The 20,308-nt window shown below is 46.9% G+C and overlaps 1 protein-coding gene across 1 annotated transcript in view; it reads right to left on the minus strand.

Annotated features, from left to right (window-relative positions):
* AIG1 (androgen induced 1) overlaps nucleotides 1–20,308 on the minus strand; it is a 241,340-nt gene that overhangs the window by 27,666 nt on the left and 193,366 nt on the right. The window contains exon 5 of the mRNA XM_030198497.1: nucleotides 11,562–11,725. Coding sequence (XP_030054357.1) covers nucleotides 11,562–11,725 — 164 coding nt within the window. The remainder of the gene's footprint in view (nucleotides 1–11,561; nucleotides 11,726–20,308) is intronic.

Genomic DNA, 20,308 nt, shown 5'->3' on the forward strand with positions numbered 1-20,308 from the left:
ATCCAGGTCACAATTACCTGGCAAGATCCCAAAACCCTACAATACATTTTATTCTGCTTATCCCAGAAATAAGCAGTGGATTTTCCCAAGTCCATTTTAATAATGGCTTTTGGACTATTCTTTTAGGAAGCTATCCAAACCTTTTTTAAACCATGCTAAGATAAATGCTTTTACCACATTTTCTGGCAACGAATTCCAGAGTTTAATTACATGTTGAGTGAAGAAATATTTTCTCCGATTCATTTTAAATGTATTACCTTGTAGCTTCATTGCGTGCCCCCCTAGTCCTAGAATTTTTGGAAAGAGTAAACACATGATTCATGTCTACCTGTTCCATTCCACTCATTATTTTATAGACCTCTATTGTATCTCCCCTCAGCCGTCTCTTTTCCAAGCTGAAGAGCCCTAGCCACTTTAGCCTTTCCTCATAGGGAAATAGTCCCATCCCCTTTATCACTTTCATCGCCCTTCTCTGTACCTTTCTAATTCCACCGTATCTTTTTTGAGATACAGTGACAATAGGCAAATTTAATTACCTCACTAGTTATTCCCATATCTAGATCATTTATAAATATGTTAAAAAGCAGCAGTCCCAACACAAACCCCTGTGGAAACCCACTATCTACTCTTCTCCATTGAGAATTCTGACCATTTAACCCTACTCTCTGTTTTCTGTCTTTTAATCAATTTTTAATCCACAATAGAACACTACCTCCTATCCCATGACTTTCCAATTTCCTCTGGAGTCTTTCGTAAGGTACTTTGTCAAACGCCTTTTTTGAAAATCCTTCAAAGAAATGTAGTAGATTGGTGAGGCAAGATTTCCCTTCACTAAATCCATGTTGGCTTTGTCTCATTAATCCATGCTTTTGAATATGCGCTGTAATTTTGTTCTCTATAATAGTCTCTACCATTTTGCCCGGCACCAACATCAGACTCCCGGATCACCTCTAGAACCCTTTTTAAAAATCACCGTTACATTGGCCAACTTCCAGTCTTCCAGTACCATGCTTGATTTTAAAGATAATTAAATATTACTAACAATAGTTCCGCAAGCTCATTTATCAACTCTATCGATACTCTGGGATGTCTACCATCTGGTCCTGGCGATTTGCTACTTTTCAGTTTGTCAAATTGCCCCATTACATCTTCCAGGTTTACAGAGATTTGATTCAGTTTCTCTGACTCGTCAGCATTAGATACCATTTCTGGCACCAGTATCTCTCCCAAATCTTCCTTGGTGAGGACCGAAGCAAAGAAATAAGGTAAAATTATGTATCATACCTGATAATTTTCTTTCCATTAATCATAGTTGATCAATCCATAGACTGATGGGTTGTGTCCATCTACCAGCAGGTGGAGATAGAGAGCAATCCTTTTGCCTCCCTATATGTGGTCATGTGCTGCCGGAAACTCCTCAGTATGTCGATATCCAAGCTCCATCCGCAGGACTCAGCACTTAGAGAATTACACCCACAAAGGGACACTCTGCCCAGCTCACCACCGCCGAAACGGGGGAGGGGAATTAACCCAGCTCATCCCCACACAAGTGGGGGAGGGGAATCCGTCCAGCTCATCCCCGCGGAGCGGGGGAGGGACACCACACCCGCCGATGTGGGGGGATCTGGCTTATCCTGCAACCGCAACCACGGGAGGAGCTGACTGACCCTAACACCGCCGAAGCGGGAGGGGTACAAAGCTGCCCTACTGCCGCACGAAGCGGGAGGGAGCGCCGGCAGAATTTAAGTCTCAATCCAGCCCCGTAAAACGGAGGGGAGAGGAATGCAGCAGCTCACTGTAACACAAATTCGTCTCAACTCTTGAAGAATCCATTGAAAAACTTGAACACGAAGTCCTCCTGAACAGGAACTGAAGACTAAACTTGAACCTGAAATGCAACCAGAATATAAACAATACAGATATCTGGGAGGGACTATGGATTGATCAGCTATGATTAATGGAAAGAAAATTATCAGGTATGATACATAATTTTACCTTCCATATCATCATGCTGATCAATCCATAGACTGGTGGGATGTACCGAAGCAGTACTCACCCAGGGCGGGACATAAAAATCCCTGACCGCAACACTGAAGCTCCAAACCGGGCCTCCGCCCGAGCAGCCACAGTCAAGCGGTAATGCCTGGAGAAGGTATGGGCCGATGCCCAAGTTGCCGCCTTGCAAATCTCTTCCAAGGAGACGGACCCGGCCTCTGCCATCGAGGCCGCCTGAGCTCTAGTGGAGTGAGCCTTCAGCTGGATAGGCGGCACCTTCCCCGCGGCCACATAAGCCGCTGCAATGGCTTCCTTGACCCATCTTGCCACTGTAGGCTTAGCAGCCTGCAGACCCTTACGAGGACCTGCAAACAGGACAAACAGATGATCCGACTTCCGGAAATCATTGGTCACTTCCAAGTATCTGATGATGACTCGTCTCACATCCAGATATTTGAGAGCAGAGTATTCCTCTGGGTAGTCCTCCCTACGAAAGGAAGGGAGACAGAGCTGCTGATTCACATGGAAGCGAGAAATAATCTTGGGCAGGAAGGAAGGCACTGTGCGAATAGACACTCCTGCCTCCGTGAACTGCAGAAAGGGCTCTCGACATGAGAGTGCCTGGAGCTCGGAAACTCTTCTGGCTGAAGTGATAGCCACCAAAAAGACTGCTTTCAATGTCAGGTCTTTCAGCGATGCCCTTGACAAGGGTTCAAAAGGCGGCTTCTGCAAGGCTCTTAGCACCAGGTTGAGATTCCACGCAGGCACCACTGAGTGCAGAGGAGGGCGCAGGTGATTAACTCCCTTGAGAAAGCGCACCACATCTGGCTGCGAAGCCAGGGAAGCACCCTTCAAGCGGCCCCTGAAGCAAGCCAGAGCCGCTACCTGGACTTTAAGGAAACTGAGCGACAGGCCTTTCTCCAGACCTTCTTGCAGGAACGCCAATACTGAAGAAATTGGAGCAGTGAAGGGAGAAAGTGAGCCTGCTTCACACCACGCTGCAAAGGTACGCCAAACCCTGGCGTAAGCAGTAGAAGTAGAGCGCTTCCTCGCTCTCAGCATAGTGGCGATGACCTTGTCTGAGAAGCCCTTCTTTCTCAGACGCTGCCGCTCAATAGCCAGGCCGTAAGACCAAAGGGGGAGGGATCCTCCATCACCACGGGACCCTGATGCAACAGTCCCTGCTCCACTGGCAGCCGCAGAGGATCGTCCACTGAGAACCTGATCAAGTCCGCATACCAGGGACGTCTGGGCCAGTCCGGACCCACCAGGATTATCCGGCCCGGATGCTTTGCCACCCGGTCTAGCACCCTGCCCAACATGGGCCAGGGCGGGAACACATAGAGAAGCTCCTGTGTCGGCCACTGTTGGAGAAGAGCATCTACTCCCAGGGATCGAGGGTCCCGTCCTCTGCTGAAAAAGCGCGGCACTTGGCAATTGGCCGATGACGCCATCAGATCTAGGCTCGGCTGGCCCCAGCGCTTTGTGATGTCCAAGAACGCCTGAGCAGATAGCTGCCACTCTCCGGGATCCAAGGTATGGCGACTGAGAAAGTACGCCTTGACATTCATGACTCCGGCAATGTGGGCCGCTGACAGCTGTTCCAGGTTCGCTTCCGCCCACTGGCATAGATTCATGGCCTCCTTGGCTAGAGGGGCGCTCTTGGTACCTCCCTGGCGGTTGACATAAGCCACAGCCGTGGCATTGTCCGACAGGACCCGTAGTGGCTTCAACGCCAGTACCGGGATGAACTCCAAAAGCGCCAACCGAATGGCTCTGAGTTCCAGGAGGTTGATAGACCACTTTGCCTCTGCAGGAGACCAGAGCCCCTGCGCTGTCCTTCCCAAGCAGTGGGCTCCCCAGCCCGACAAAGAGGCGTCCGTCGTGACGACAATCCACTCCGGGGTCACCAGAGGCATTCCTGCAGACAACTTGTCTGTCTGCAGCCACCAGCTCAGCGCCTTGCGCACTGCTGGGTCCAAGGGAAGGCGCACAGCATAATCCTCCGACATCGGAGTCCAGCGCTGCAGCAGAGAGTGTTGTAGTGGTCTCATATGAGCCCTGGCCCAGGGCACTACTTCCATCGTGGCCGTCATAGAGCCCAACAGCTGCACATAGTCCCAAGCCCGAAGAGGAGAGGCTACTAGGAACTGGTCCACCTGAGCCTGAAGTTTGACAATCCGATTGTCTGGCAGGAACACTCTGCCCACTTGGGTGTCGAATCGAACTCCCAGATACTCCAGGGACTGAGTCGGGTGCAGCTGGCTCTTCTCCCAGTTGATGATCCACCCCAGGGAGCTCAAAAGAGCAACCACCCGGTCCACAGCTTTGCCGCACTCTGCATAAGAGGGGGCTCGGATCAACCAGTCGTCCAGATAAGGATGGACTTGTACTCCTTCCTTTCGCAGGAAGGCCGCGATGACCACCATTACTTTGGAGAAGGTCCGCGGAGCAGTAGCCAACCCGAAAGGGAGGGCTCTGAACTGGAAGTGTCGGCCCAGGACTGCAAAACGCAGAAAGCGTTGATGAGGAGGCCAGATGGGAATATGCAGGTACGCTTCCTTGATGTCCAAGGAAGCCAAGAACTCTCCTGCCTTCACTGCCGCTATAACAGAGCGGAGAGTCTCCATGCGAAAGTGCCGCACTTTCAAGGCCCGATTGACCCCTTTGAGGTCGAGGATAGGCCGGACAGAACCTCCTTTCTTTGGTACCACAAAGTAAATGGAGTAACGTCCCTTGCCAATATGATTTTCTGGCACCGGGACGACCGCACCCAGGCGTATCAGGTTGTCCAAGGTCTGCTGCACTGCCACAGCTTTGACCGGAGACTTGCAGGGAGAGAGTACAAACCCGTCTCTTAAGGGTCGGCAGAACTCTAACTTGTAGCCGTCTCTGATGACTTCCAGCACCCAAGCGTCTGAAGTTACTCTGGTCCACTCGCCCAGAAACGAGGACAGGCATCCTCCAATCTGCACTGGGCCATGGACCAGGACCCCGTCATTGGGTACGAGACCCTGGGGGAGGACCGGAGGGCGTACCTCCGGGACGGCGGTCTCTGCGAAAGGAATGCTGCTTGGGGGAGAAGTTCCTTTTGAAGGAAGAGGGGGCAGAGGAGCCCGACTTGCCCGGGTGGTACCGACGGGCTTCCTGAAACCGTCCTCTGGAGATACCGGGGCGAGCACTGGCCCGAGCCCTGACCTCTGGTAACCTCTTGCCCTTAGACGTGCCGAGATCGGTCACGATTTTGTCCAGCTCGACCCCAAAGAGCAGCTTGCCTTTAAAAGGCAACTTAGCCAGGCGGGACTTAAAGGCGTGGTCCGCAGACCAATGTTTCAGCCAAAGCCAGCGCCGCGCAGAGACTGTCTGAGCCATGCCTTTAGCCGAGGCTCTCAAGACATCATACAGTAAGTCTGCCAAATAAGCCAAGCCCGATTACAGGGCCGGCCAGTCAGCCCTCAAGGAAGGATCCGAGGGGGAAGCCCGCTGCACCATCGTCAGGCACGCCCTGGCCACATAGGAGCCGCAAACTGAGGCCTGCAAACTTAAGGCAACCGCCTCGAAGGACGACCTTAAAGCCGCTTCCAATCTTCTGTCTTGGGCGTCCTTTAGTGCCGTGCCACCTTCCACCGGCAACGCCGTTTTCTTAGTCACCGCAGTGATTAAAGAATCCACGGTAGGCCAAATAAAGGCCTCACGCTCACTTTCAGGCAAAGGATAGAGGCGGGACATAGCCCTAGCCAATTTGAGGCTCGCTTCTGGGACATCCCATTGAGCCGAAATTAAGGTGTGCATGGCATCATGCACGTGGAAGGTTCTAGGCGGGCGCTTCGTCCCCAGCATAATGGCAAAGCCAACAGGGGCTGAGGGAGACGTCCTCTGGCGAGGAAATCTTCAAAATGCTCATGGCCTGCAGTAACAGGTTGGGCAAATCCTCTGAGCGAAAGATCCGCGCTGCAGAGGGGTCATCCGCTCCATCCGAGCGGGAATCCGTCTCCTCCAAGGAATCCCCAAAGGACCGTTGGGAGAACTCAGATACGCTGCCCTCATCTACATCAGAGGAAACAGCGTCCTCTAAGGCCTGGGAATCCACCCGAGGGCGTTTACTTCCGGGGGCCTCAACCCCGTTAACGGAAGGAGAAGGGGCAGCGTTTTGCATAAGGAAGGCCTAATGCAGCAGCAAAATAAACTCGGGGGAGAAACCCCCCAGACTGTGTATTTCAGCAGCCTGGGCCACAGCCCTAGACGCACCCTCAACCGGCGCTCGCAAGAGCGGGGGAGCAACATGCTGCGCATCCAAGATGGCATCCGGCGTGACACTCCGCAAAGGAGCCGCGCGGGAAGTACGGCACTTAACTTTAGCCGCTTTTTTGCCGTCGCCCAAATCAAGGGCGGCCATGGCATGAACGTCTCCCAGCTCAAGGGCGGCCCAAGAAGAAGCCGTCCGAGCAGAGTGGCCGGCCAAGATGGCGGAGGCGAGCAGCGGGGGATGGGCGTTTATGGCGGGAAAAACCGCCGCGCCGGAGGAAGACCCGGGACACTGACCGGCCTCCAAACTGACACCCAACAAGGGTGAATCAGACTTTAAAACCCCCGCATCCCCGCTAGAAGCGCACACGCGGTCCGGGGAGCGATTCTTCGCGCCCTCGCCCTCCGACGCCATAGGCCACGTGGAGATCAATCGGGGAACTCCCTGCCCGCTATAAAAAGTGTTTTTTTCTTACCTCTTCTTATAGACCTCTTTCTGACTCCGTCACACGGGGGACTAAAGGTACTTAGTTCATATATCAGGTTCTGTATAGTTTCTCTAACCTCCATTGTCACCCAATCACCAGGGGGTGGCATTAGGAGCCGTAATTGAAAACTAATTCCCATAACTACTGCTTTCTGTCCAAAACTGAGTGTCACTTGTATGTGATCTACCTTGTAGGCTAAATGTTAGGTAAAGAGAAGATAGAATCAATAAAAATAGAGACAGAGATAGGTTTAGATAGATAGATACATTTTATTTCTTACCCAAACACAGGTCTTCAAGTTGATACAAATACAGACATCAGATTCTGGTTTCAACCGCACAGGGCTTCGCCGTCTGACAGAAGCTTTGGAGAAGACTCTCAAACTAAGCCAAAATCTCCCCTCTTTTATACACAAACCTCTCCATAGAAGTGAATGGTGAGAAACCTTGCTCCTAATCTTTCTCACTTTCTGAGATCATACTTTCCCATGCGGTCTGCTGTCTGATGTGCCCACCTCCTTCCGTTCTCAGCTACTGCTAATTATCAACATGTTTTGGGAAGCGTTGAGATAACAGTTTCACATCTTCCGGCTGCAATACTTTTCATACCATCTCATGAACTCTGTATTACCTCTGTATCATTGTATACCAAAACTAATAAGCTCCATTTTATTCATCTGATCTTTCATTACAGGTGCTATATTTGATTTAAAGGTTGTACCAGTTTGTATCAGGACTCATTGTTCAGACCTGCTTTTTTCAGATTCTCAAATATTAATTCACTTGCTTGCTGTTTGGCCTAGTCAGTAATTTTTCCAGTTGTTCTTGGCTGCATAGCTTTGGCCATCACTATTCCAGTGGTAGCCTTAAAGCTAGGCCATATATTAACAAAAGGTAAAAATTACCTGCTTCTTGCTCCGAGCTGTAACAACCTGTAACGTCGAAATAAACGCCCTTAAGGACGTCCAAAACATTTTTTTTTTTTTTTAACGGAGCCAGCGGGAGGGGGGAGAAAAGGAGGGACCTGGCACCACCAGGTTTGCACTTGCTCAAGAAGAGCCCTCAACCCCAGGTACTCAACAAAACCTAAAGATTAGGCTTGGAGACCTAGCCAGAGCTGCTGCTGTGTGTGACCACCACCTGCTGAGATAGAGAACATACTGAGGAGTTTCCGGCAGCACATGACCACATATAGGGAGGCAAAAGGATTGCTCTGTATCTCCACCTGCTGGTAGATGGACACAACCCACCAGTCTATGGATTGATCAGCATGATGATATGGAATTTAATCTTTCCACTATGGCCTTGTCTTCCCTGAGTACACCTTTTACCCCTCGGTTATCTAGGGTCCAACCGACTCTTTTGCTGGCTTCTTGCTTTTAATATACCTAAAAAAGTTTTTACTATGCGTTTTTGCCTCCAACACAATCTTCTTTTCAAAGTCTCTCTTTGCCTTCCTTAACAGCGCTTTGTATTTGACTTGCCATTCTTTATGTAGTTTCCTATTATTTTCAGTCGGATCCTTCTTCCACATTCTGAAAGATTTTCCTTTTGCTCTAGTAGCTTCCTTCACCTCGCTTTTTAACCATGCTCGCTGTCATTTGGTCTTACTTCCTCCTTTTTTAATAGATGGAATATATTTGGCCTGGGCTTCCAGGACAGTATTTTTGAACAGCATCCATGCATGATGTAAATTTTTGCCCTTCGCAGTTGCTCCTCTAATTTTGCTTTTTCACCGTTCTTCTCATTTTATCATAGTCTTCTTTTTGAAAGTTAAATGCTAACGTATTGGATTTCCTATGGGTACTTACTCTAGAGCTTATATCAAATCTCATCAGGTTATGATCACTGTTAACAAGAGGCCTCAGCACCATTACCTCCTGCACCAGATCATTCGAGCCACTAAGGACTAGGTCTAGAATTGTTCCTCCTCTCGTTGGCTCCTGAACCAGCTGCTCCATAAAGCAGTCCTTGATTCCATCAAGGAATTTCACCTCTTTAGCATGCACTGATGTTACATTTATCCAGTCAATATTGGGGTAATTGAAATCACCCATTATTATTGTGTTGCCCAGTTTGTTAGCCTCTCTAATTTCTGATAACATTTCCACATCTGTCTCTTCATTCTGGCCAGGATGGTAGTACACTCCTATCATTATTCTTTTCCCTTTTACATATGGGATTTCAATCCATAGGGATTCCAAGATCTGTTTTGTGTCCTGTAGAATTTTTAGTCTATTCAATTCAAGGCCCTCCTTAACATACAATGCTACCCCTCCACCAATTTGATCAAACCTATCACTGCAATATAATATGTATCCTGGTATGACAGTGTCCCACTGGTTATCCTCCGTCCATCAGATGTCAGATATGCCTATTATATCTGTTTTTTCATTGAGTACAATATATTCTAACTCTCCCATTTTATTTCTTAGGCTTCTGGCATTCGCATATAGACATTTCAGATTATGTTTGTTGTTCCTATTTACAGAAGTTGACAGTGATACTGTGCAATTTTGAAAATCTGTCTGCTTTTTATTTACAAAAATAATATTCAGATCCACACTACTGCTAATAATGTTGAAAAATCAAAAAACAATACAAGCAGAGTAATACTGTCTATATATCAAAAAATCACAGGGGGAAAAAGTCTCAACAAGTTCAGCAATTATTTAAACATAAAACATGGACAGTAGGGTTAAACGCTTGGAGGGGGCTGTCGGGGAGCTGAGGGAGGGCAGGGAGAATCGCTTGACATGGAGCGGAGGGGGAGAGAAGAGATCACTGGAGAGGAGGGGAGGGCAGGGGAGAGAGGAGAATTGCTGGACATGGATGGATGGAGGGGGGCAGGGGAGAGAGGAAATTTGCTGGATATGGATGGATGGAGGAGAGGGCAGGGGAGAATGGAGAGTTGTTGGACATGGATGGAGGGGAGGGAAGTCAGGAAGGAGATGCACATGGATGGAGGGGAGGGGCGGGAGGAGAAATGTTGGACAAGGATGGAGGGAAGGAAAGACAAAGGAAGGAAGGAAGGAAGGAAGGAGATACACATGGATGGAGTGGAAGGGAGAGAGGAGAAATGCTGGACTTGAATGGAGGAGACGGAAGACAAAGGAAGTAGATGCACATGGATGGAGGGGAGGGGAGTGAGGAGAAATGCTGGATATGGATGGAGGGAAAATTGCTGAATTTAAGGGCTGGATTGGAACACTTTAAGGGCAGATGTTGAAACTGGAGAAAGGATAGGAATAGGGCTACAGATGGTAGACAGGAATCATAAGGACACAGAAGGATGGTGGACATGGTGAGAGAAAAAAATATCAAATGAAAAGAAGACACTGCATAAAACAGAAGACACTGGGACCAAAGCTAATAGAAAAACTAAATGCTCAGACAGCAAAGGTAGAAAACATTTTTTATTCAGAATTTATTAATTGGAATATGTCAGCTTTTGGAAATGTGCATCTGTGATATTTAGCATGCAAGTTTCAATTTTTCTAGTATTGCTGCATGCTGAGTCTGACTTCTTGAGGTATCTTTCCAGTTCAGTATTTTGCCTTCACATCTGTTGTGTCATGTGTTTTTCATGTGTGATCAAGATGCAGTATTCTGCTAGCGTGTAGTATTTGCAGCCCTTTTTGTTTTGGTTTTTTTTTTGTTTCACTAGGTTGTGGTACTGGTGTTTTAGAGCACGGTGTAATTATAGTGCTGCCTTTCCACGCATAAGGTTGTAGCTCGTCCTGTCCTTGGAATTAGTGCCGTTATGGTTTGGTAAGGTTATGAGTGTGTTTTTGCATAAGTTTGTGTATAGCGTTTTGCAGTGGAGAGATTATGTGTTGGCCTTACTGAGGTGGTACCAAAACATCAGAAAGGGTGTAGAGCCTAAATCATGACACACTACCTCTTGAAGGATCTACATATGGTCGTTAATAAAAGGAGCTCATTCTGAACACCATCCCCCCTAAAAGGATGTTTTGTGGCTCTACATGAGAATTGTGATATTATGATCCCTTGTTTCAAATTGTTGATAGTCTGTATTTTCCGTATGGGTGGCATATTGGTGTATTAGGGTCTGCCCAGTGTAATATTTATGGTACAGTAAGGTTCTGAGTGTGTTTTTGCACAAAGTTGAGCATAGTGTTTTGCAGTTAAGCGATTGTGGTTAGTATATGCTTTGAGCAAGCACTTTATTCTTTGACATATCTAATATCTAAATTTAATAAAAGGTATTAATTGTGACTATTTTATTTTTACTTATTTTTTTTTCTGTGTTGTCAGACAATTATCGTTTATTCATTTACTAGACCGTCACTTATTACAATAGTAAATCAGAACGGTTTACAATATAAAATAACATTAAAATAATATTAAAACAGTAAGTAAACATTATGGATGTAAGCTCCGCCCATGGCCCCACTCCTAACCCCACCCCCTTTAGCCTCCCCAAACAGTTGGGTCACCGACTGCCTATGTACCTATGGAGTTAATGCCAGGTAAAAGCATTTTTCTCTGTGTTAATGGAATGGGAAAGTGTTGGGAACACCACAACAGTTAATGCAGAGTTTTTAGCAATGAATGCATGGTAACTGCAAAATCTTACAGCACTTTAACTTACTGCATTTAACTGGGTAGCTCTAAGAATGAAAATGTAAAGAATTAGAGTGTGACTACACACTATTATACAATGTGTTAAAATTTTTAGGCCTTTCAGTATTTGATGAACGTAGGAAAGATGAAAAGAGATGACATGACATCTTACTTTCAAGCATTTTATCGAACCAAGTGTTCTATGAAAAAAACATGAAATACTAACACATATGAAAGCAATACTTACATTTTTGTGTGTCCCATATGTAGCTGTTCAGTATCTCTCCCACCATGTAGTAAATATTAATTATAATGGTAACAACCAGAAAGAAAGCTATTTTTGCTTCTGGACCAATATAGTCCAAAACAGGGTATACCCAAACCCCTGTTACATGGTGAACCCAACATATCCTAAAACACAAGTAAAAAGAATAGTTTTATTTTCCTTTACAAATATACTGCATGACATGATAAGTAAATAAATAAATAAATATAAACGTTTAATGTTGAGAACCTGATTCTCATAACATGATGTCTGTTTTAGAAGCCCTTTACCAGGAAAACAAATCTCTACAGTATACCCAAAATGACACAAACCAAATTAGCATACAGACCAGGAATTAGGAGAACAGACAATCTTGTTAACTCTGAAAAACAATGTGTTATCAAATTCTCAGAACCTAACAAACAGATCCCTATTCAGACACTTGGCCTTGCAGTCATACATGCAGAACAGAGATAGCCCCTATTCAAATTCTTCAAAAATTAACCTGAAATCCTAAGAAGCACAATACCAGAAAAACAGAAAGAAACACGTTGCTCTACACTGCAAAATATGATAGCAGATGTAAATTCTCAAAGTGGACATATTCCAAACACTAAAATAAAATTAAAATTTTCTACCTTTGTGGTCTGGTGACTTTGTTTTTCTCATCATGCTGGCCCAGTATCTGATTCTGCTGCTCTCTATCTGTTCCCTTGACTCCGTTTCCAGGGCTTCCTTTCCATTTATTTCTTTTCTTTCCTCCTTTCTTCTTCATTTCTGGTCCTCCGCAGACTTGACTGTCCAGTGGATCCAGCTTCTTCCTATTTTCTCCATCCCTGTGCAGTTTTTCTCCTCTCTTCCTTTTCCCTCATCTCATCTCCTTCCTCCATATCCAGCGTTTCTTCTCTCTCCTCTCCATGTCCAGCATTTCTCCTTTCTCCCCTCCATTCATGTTCATTTCACTTCCTCTCTCTTCCCTTCCCTCCATCCATGTCCAGCATTCCTTCTCTCTCTCCTTTCCCCTCCATCCATGTGCATCTCCTTCCTGTCTTCCCTTCCCTCCATCCATGTCCAGCCCTTCCCTCCATCCATGTCCTGAAACTGTCCTCTCTCCCCTGCCCTCCCCTCCATCCACCCATGTCCAGCAACTTTCCTCTCCCCTGCCCTCCCCTCCATCCATCCATGTCCAGCAACTTTCCTCTCCCCTGCCCTCCCCTCCATCCACCCATGTCCAGCAACTGTCCTCTTCCCTGCCTGCCATCCATCCATCCATCCATATCCAGCAATTTTCTTCTCTCCCCTGCCCCCCTCCATCCATCCATACCCAGCGATTCTCTTCTCTCCCCTGCCCCCCTCTACCCATCCATACCCAGCGATTCTCTTCTCTCCCCTGCCCCCCTCTACCCATCCATACCCAGCGATTCTCTTCTCTCCCCTGCCCCCCTCCAGCCATCCATACCCAGCAATTCTCTTCTCTCCCCTGCCCCCCTCCAGCCATCCATACCCAGCGATTCTCTTCTCTGCCCTGCCTCCCTCCAGCCATCCATACCCAGCAATTCTCTTCTCTCCCCTGTCTCCCCTCCAGCCACCCATACCCAGCGATTCTCTTCTCTCCCCTGCCCCCCCTCCATCCATTCATATCCAGCAGCTGTCCTCTCTCCCCTGCCCTCCCCTCCATGTCCAGCAATTTCTCCTCTCTCCCTGGGCCCTGCCTTCCCATCCATATCCATTGATGGCTTCGATGCTCCTCTCTCCCCTGCCCTCCCACTCCAATGTCCACCTGCCCGCCCTCTTCTCCCCACTAACATCCCTCTTTTTGCTCCAGCCATCCTGGGGGGGGGGGGGGGGGGTTTAAAACATTGATTTACCTCCATCCCAGCAGCCGCAGTGAAAGCCCGTCTCTAGTCTTCCCTTAATTTCCTGTCTGTGTCCTGCCCTCGTGGAAAGAGGAAATGACGTCAGAAGAAGGTGGGACACTGATGGGAACGAAGGGAAGACTAGAGACAGGCTTTCACTGCGGCTGCTGCGACGGAGGTAAATCAATGATTTTAACCCCCCCCAGAGCGGCGGGAGGTGAGGTAAGCATGGCTTGTGGCACCATCCTGCCATGCTTACCTCACTTACCGCTGGGTTGCGCTGCCCCTGGGAGCCGGCTCGCCTGCCAGAACAACCGGCTCGCAAGAGCTTTAAAAATTTAACAACCGGCTCTTGTGAGCCGGTGCGAGCCGGCTCCAGCACACCACTGCACCTAGGTAAGATCACATGGCAGGACTCCAGCGCCCCTCTGTAAAAATCTAACAGAACTAAATGAAGAAAACTGACTGGTCCCTACACTCATGATGGCACAAGTGCTACTGATCCCTCCCCCCAGTGGCGTTCCAACCCTAGCTGACACCTGGGGCGGATCGCCGATGTGCCCCTCCCCTGGGTGCAGCGGGCCCCCCCGGTGAAATGACACCCCCCCCCGGATGCAGGCCGCTGGGGGGGGGGGGGGGGGGTGCCGCGGCGCGCGCCTGTTGCCCTGTCTCCGAGAAAGTTCGCAATTCACATGTGTTCACTGCTCCCTCTGAGTCTGCCCCGGAACAGGAAGTAACCTGTTCCGGGGCAGACTCAGAGGGAGCAGTGAACACATGCGAATTGCGAACTTTCTCGGACTGAGACAGGGCAACAGGCGCGCGCCGCGGCACCCCCCCAGCGGCGTGCACCCTGGGTGGACCGCCCCCACCGCCTCCCCTTGGTATGCCACTGCCTCCCCCCATTCAAATGTCCATTCCTTGACTATGCATTCACTGAAAGGGGGTTTGCAATTACAATAGTATTATATAAACCCTTACAGCAGGGGTTTTCAGCCCAGTTCTTGGGACACACGCAGCTAGCCAGATTTTCAGGATATCCACAATAAATATGCATGACATAGATTTTGCCCTCCCTCAGGAGTCCTTTTACTAAGCCACGTAAGTGTCTACGCTCACCCAATGTGCACCAAAATGGAGTTACCACCAGACTACTGCGTGGCTCTTGTGGTAATTTCATTTTTGGCGCATGTCTGACAGGCGCATCTGAAAAATATTTTTTTATTTTCGGACGCACGTAATGGACACGTGCCAAGTGGCATTTGGCACACGTAGGTCATTACCGCCCGGTTACTGCGTGAGTCTGGCTGGCGGTAAGGTCTCAGACCTAAAATGGACGCGCAACAATTTTCATTTTGTTGCGTGTACATTTTTGGCAAAAAAAGGCCTTCTTTATAGGTGCAATAAAGAATGGATCAAAGCGTGCCCAAAACCTGCGCCTGCACTACAGCAAGCCATTTTTTCAGCATGCCTTTGTAAAACGACCCCTCACTGAGGAAGGGCAAAAATCACCAGCTTATAAATTCCAGACCACCATATAACATAGATGACAATATAGCAGTTAGTGCCTTAAACTTTATATCTAGACACTGATGTTAACTAAAGGTCTTCATAAAAAACAAAACTATCAAGGTAATAAACATGTTAATACTTTTCACAGAACAGCAATGAGCAAAGAATAAATTTGCAGTAATCAAACAGACTCCAGGATAAGCCAGCATTTTTATCCTTGGCTAATAAATTTTGCATCGCCTTTTCTGCTTTTCACTCTGATACACAGTTTTATAGGCTGGTCTCCCTGTGTTATGCGCAAGGTTGCCTGCTAAAGAAATGCAAATTTTTATATTCTTTTTGACCAACTGTGCACATTAGAGAATGACACGGGGACAAAGTTTGTCCCCATCCCCGCCCCCATGGGTTCTGTCTCGGTCCCCACCCCATCCCTGCAGACCCTGCTTCTGTCCCAGCAGGTTCTGTCCCCATCCCTGCACCGTGGGCTCTCTACTCATTTATAGAAGCTTCAAACACTTATGATTTTATATTTAAATCTTTTTATTAAAGTATAAAAAGAAACAATATGCTGTGCAACTGTTGAGTATAAATTACAAATAGAAAACAATAACAAGCAGCTATAATAACCCTCCTCCTCACCACCACCACCACCCTTCCAACCCCAACAACAGCTGATTTCTACTACACAAAGGAATCCTAATCCACCCTGTTAAAATGTCCAGGGGTACAAAATACAACCCGTTCTGTATGCCCTAGAGGGGAGAAATATGCCCCATGAAGCACCATTATGATTTTTAAATCTGTGGATGAATAACAAGTCATTAACAATCTCAAGATTCAGTCTAGCTCTCCTGTCTTTCACAGTCCTCCCTGCAATAGAAGATGTCTTCTTAGAGCTGGTAGCAGAATGTACAGGATCTCCCATGCAAATTTTGCTAGTTGTGGCCAGCATGTTTGCTTGTTTTTCCAAAAAATCAAAATATCATTGTAGTCTTCACTCAAATATAAATAACAGTCCAGTTCATTAACAGGCTTCAAAGTAGAAAATGACACGAGGGACAAAGTTTGTCCCCGTCCCTATGGACTCTGTCCCCGTCCTGTCCTTGTGGACTCTGTCCCCGTCCCCACCCCATGTCCGCAAGCTCTGTCCCCGTCCCCATCCCCGTGTCATTCTCTAGTGCACATAGGGCCAGATTCTACATAAAGCACCAAAAAATTGGAGCAAAAAACGCCTGCACTTAGAAGTATTCTATAAACCTCGCCTAAAGTTAGGTGCGGTTTATAGAATAGGCGTAGAAGCCATCCCGAGACTAAAATTTAGGCGTTCGCATTTACACCAACTAAAACCTGGTGTAAATGCATATCTTATTTAGGCACAGATCAGGCCTATACTGTAACAGTGCACATAAATTTTAAGAATGCTCATGACCTACCCATACCCATACCCTTCCCATGACCGCGCGCCCTTTTGAGATCCACACAGTCCAGCACATCACTTAGGGGTCCTTTTACAAAGGTGCACTGAAAAATGGCCTGCGGTAGTGTAGACGCGTGTTTTGGGCGAGTGCAGAATTATTTTTTAAGCGCACTACATAAAATATGCCCTTTTTTGCTGAAAACGAACGTGCGGCAAAATCAAAATTGCTGCATGTCCATTTTGGGTCTGAGACCTTATCGCCAGCCATTGACCCTGTGGTAAAGAATCTGGGAGGTAATGACCTACGCGCGTGAAATGCCACTTGGCATGCACCCGAAAATAAAAAATATTTTTCAGACGTGCGTATCGGACACGCACCAAAAATGAAATTATTGTTAAGAGCCACAGGGTAGTCGGGCAGTAACTCCATTTTGGCGCACATTGGGCATACGTAGACGCTTACGCAGCTTAGTAAAAGGGCCCTTAGTGAGCTATGCATGTAAATCCTAATTAGTAGCAATTAGTACCAATAATTGCTTAACATCCAATTACTGACACATCCAATTACTGATGCTGACTGGCTTGCTAAACCAATTAAGTTCCATGCACAAATTGGCTACGTGTGCTGATTTGCTCACGGAACTTTAGTCGCAGTTTATAGAATTCGGGGAATAATGGCTGAAAAGCCCTTTGGCTAGCCGAGACAGCAGCTGTTTATAGAATCTGGAGAATAATGGCTGAAAAGCCCTTTGGCTGGCTGAGATAACAGCTGAATAGTCAGGAAAAATGTATGTTTCCCTTCACAGTTCACCCCCAATAAGTTTGTTTTTATAGATATTCAGGATTGTTGCTTTGTGCGCATTGTTTAACAACTTCTTTATGACCACTTGTGGCTTAGGTTTTGCATTGTCCCCGCAGCCCATTCTATGTGCTTGCTCTACTTTCAGGTCTCTCAAGTGTGGTGCAAGAACAAACTCATGCAGAAGCCATTTTCCTAGAAATACAGGGAGTTCTGCATCTATAAGTGATTCTGGAAAACTCACAAACCTCAGGTTATTCCTTCTAGACCTGTTTTCTAGGTCTGCCTTTTTTGTTAAATGCACAACTTGTGTTTGAGCCAGTCACAACATATCTTTCACATTTGACATGAATTTCTACATTTCAGTCGTTTTTGCATGTAATTCTGCTAGTAATTTAATTAACTTATATAACTGCACAGAGAGGCATTCAAGCCGCATATCATGAAGCTGCACTACCGATTCCGTTAATAACAAAATCCTGAGTGGTGTAGAACGAGAAGAAGTGAATCGATTTTTTCTCATTCCAAAAGTAGAAAGACTAGGGGACACTAAAGGAAGTTGCATGGAAATACTTTTAAAACTAATAGGAGGAAATATTTTTTTCACTCAACGAATAGTTAAGCTCTGAAACTCTTTGCCAGAGGATGTAGTAACAGCGGTTAACATATCTGGGTTTAAAAGAGGTGTGGACAAATTCCTGGAGGAAAAGACATGGGGAAGCTACTGCTTGTCCTGGGATTAGTAGCATGGAATGTTGCCACTATTTGAGTTTCTGCCAGGTACTGGCTTGGCCACTGTGGGAAACAGGATACTGGGCTAGATGGACAAATGGGGGGTTACAGAGGATGGGCAGACTAGATGGGTCATATAGCCTTTATCTGCCGTCATGTTTCTATGTTTCCAATGATCTGACCCCAGTATGGCTATTCTTATGTTCTTATGGAAGGGTATCAAAGTTTCTGTATTTGGAATGCTAGTGGCCTCATGTTCTGCCATATTGGGATCCAGAGGCCTTGATTTGTCTTTATCTTTCTTCTGTGCTTTAGTTGTCATCAGGGGCGTAGCTACGGGTGGGCCTGGGTGGGCCCAGGCCCACCCAATCACAGTTCAGGCCCACCCAGTTTCTCTTGATGCTCCAATCGGGATTCGGCTGTAGTCGTGGTTCCAGTCCAAGCAGCAGGCAGCTCTCAGCAGTGGCGTCTACCGAGAGCGGGTGCAGGTCGTTATGCCGTTATGCTGCCATCCATGGATGTCTTCCGTGCGGACTGGTGCGGTGCTTCATGGAGTTCCGTGACGTCACGCTGCCCAACTCGGCGCCCGCTCGCGCTCAGGCTTGCACAGGCCATTTTGGGACGACGGCCGGTAGTGCATTTTGAGGCAGTTTGCAATGGGTTGAGGCAAAGGTGGGGGCTATTTTGGGGGAGGTGCTTGGATGAGGTGCAGTTGCAACTTGCAGGGCTAAGGCAATTGCTTGGGGGATCATTGTGGGGTGCGTTTTTTTAATATATGGGGCTATTAGTAAGATGGAAGTACAATAGTTTTTAAAGCTGGGGCAGTTTGCAGAGGGGTAGTTTTTGGGTGCAGGATGTTGAGGGGAGAGGGGGTGGAGGGATGTCAGACCCAAGGGAAAAGAGTGGTGGAGAGAGGAAGGAAAGCAATGACAGGGGAATGGGAAAAAGGGGGGGGGGGGTGGAGAAAGGAGTGAGAGTGATGCCAGACCAAAGGGAAGCAAGAGGGGAGAGAAAGGTGGGACGCATGAGGGAGAGGAGACTGGGAAAAAGCTGGATCTGGGGTGGGGGAGAACGAGATGCAGTAGTATGAAGCAGGGGAGAGAAGAGGGAAAGAGATACTGGCCCCGGGGTGGGAGTGCAGGAGAGAGAGAGAGAGAGAGAGAAGGGTGAGGAACATGGGAAGGGGACACAGAGGGCAGATTCTGAACATGGGGGGGGGGGGCGGAACAGGGATGGGAACACAGAGAGCAAATGCTGAACACAGGGGAATAGGGACAGGGACACAGAGGGGAGGTTATGGATAGGAGAGATAGTGAGTCAGAGGAAATGACAGTGGACATAGAAAAAAAGTCAAATATACAGGAGATAAGCAGAAGATGGATATGGATAGAGTACATTGAGAGGAGAAATAAAGATGGAGAGGGGGGAGATACTGGAATGAATCGTGTAAAAAGGAGAGAGGGAGACAGGCAGGACAGAAGGGAAAGAAAAGGCAGGCAGTGGATGGAGGAGGCAGAGAAAGCAGACAGTTGGATGAAAGGGAGACAGAAAGAGAACAGATGCTGGATGGAAGGGAGAGAGTGAAGAGAAGACAAGGAAAGCAGAAACCAGAGACAACAAAGGTAGAAAAAAAAAAAGATGTATTTATTTATTTACCTTAGAATAAAGTAGTATTGTAGCTGTGGTGATAAACAGAAAATGAAAATAAGGTGATATGTTTGTTGGACTATTTTATTACATTTTTGACCAACTTTCCGAGATCAAAACCTCCATCCTTAGGTCAGGACAGGACCGTAACAGCAGTATACTGTACTGACCTGAGGAAGGAGGTTTTGGCCTCTGAAAGCTAATTGAAAAAGTATTAGTCCAATAAAATGGTATTATCTTATTTTCTATGTTTTGTTTTATTTCTGTTTTTTAATTTGTAAAGTGTTGATTGGTATTTGTCAGTTTTTTCAAGTTTACTTTTGCTCTTTATATTTTGCACAGTACTAGGAGACATACATCACTGTTTCTGTGGTGTTGCATTGTATGCGGAATCTGGCCTCTTGGGGGTTCAGTTTAATTTTTGTCTACATATTTCTATTTTAGTTTGTGGTTACTTATTCTATACTTGGTGAGGATGTATCTGTGTTCTATGTTTGTGAAAAAGACATGATTTTCTGTTGGCAGGATCATTTTTACTAATGTCTTGTTTAGTTTTACAATGGGTGTATTGGTGTTCTAGTGCTCACTGCAATGTTTAAGATGCTGCCTTTACTAGGTACATACTTGTTGTGTAACTCATATTAGTAAAAATAATATTTTCATATAGAGGAGAGGGTGTTAAAAAATGATCGGCCCCGGGTGTCAAATACACTAGGTACGCCACTGGCTCTCAGTTCTATATTTTTAAATGTTTGTTATAAAGCAATGT

The sequence above is a fragment of the Microcaecilia unicolor genome, chromosome 3 (assembly GCF_901765095.1).
Source record: "Microcaecilia unicolor chromosome 3, aMicUni1.1, whole genome shotgun sequence".
NCBI lineage: Eukaryota > Metazoa > Chordata > Amphibia > Gymnophiona > Siphonopidae > Microcaecilia > Microcaecilia unicolor.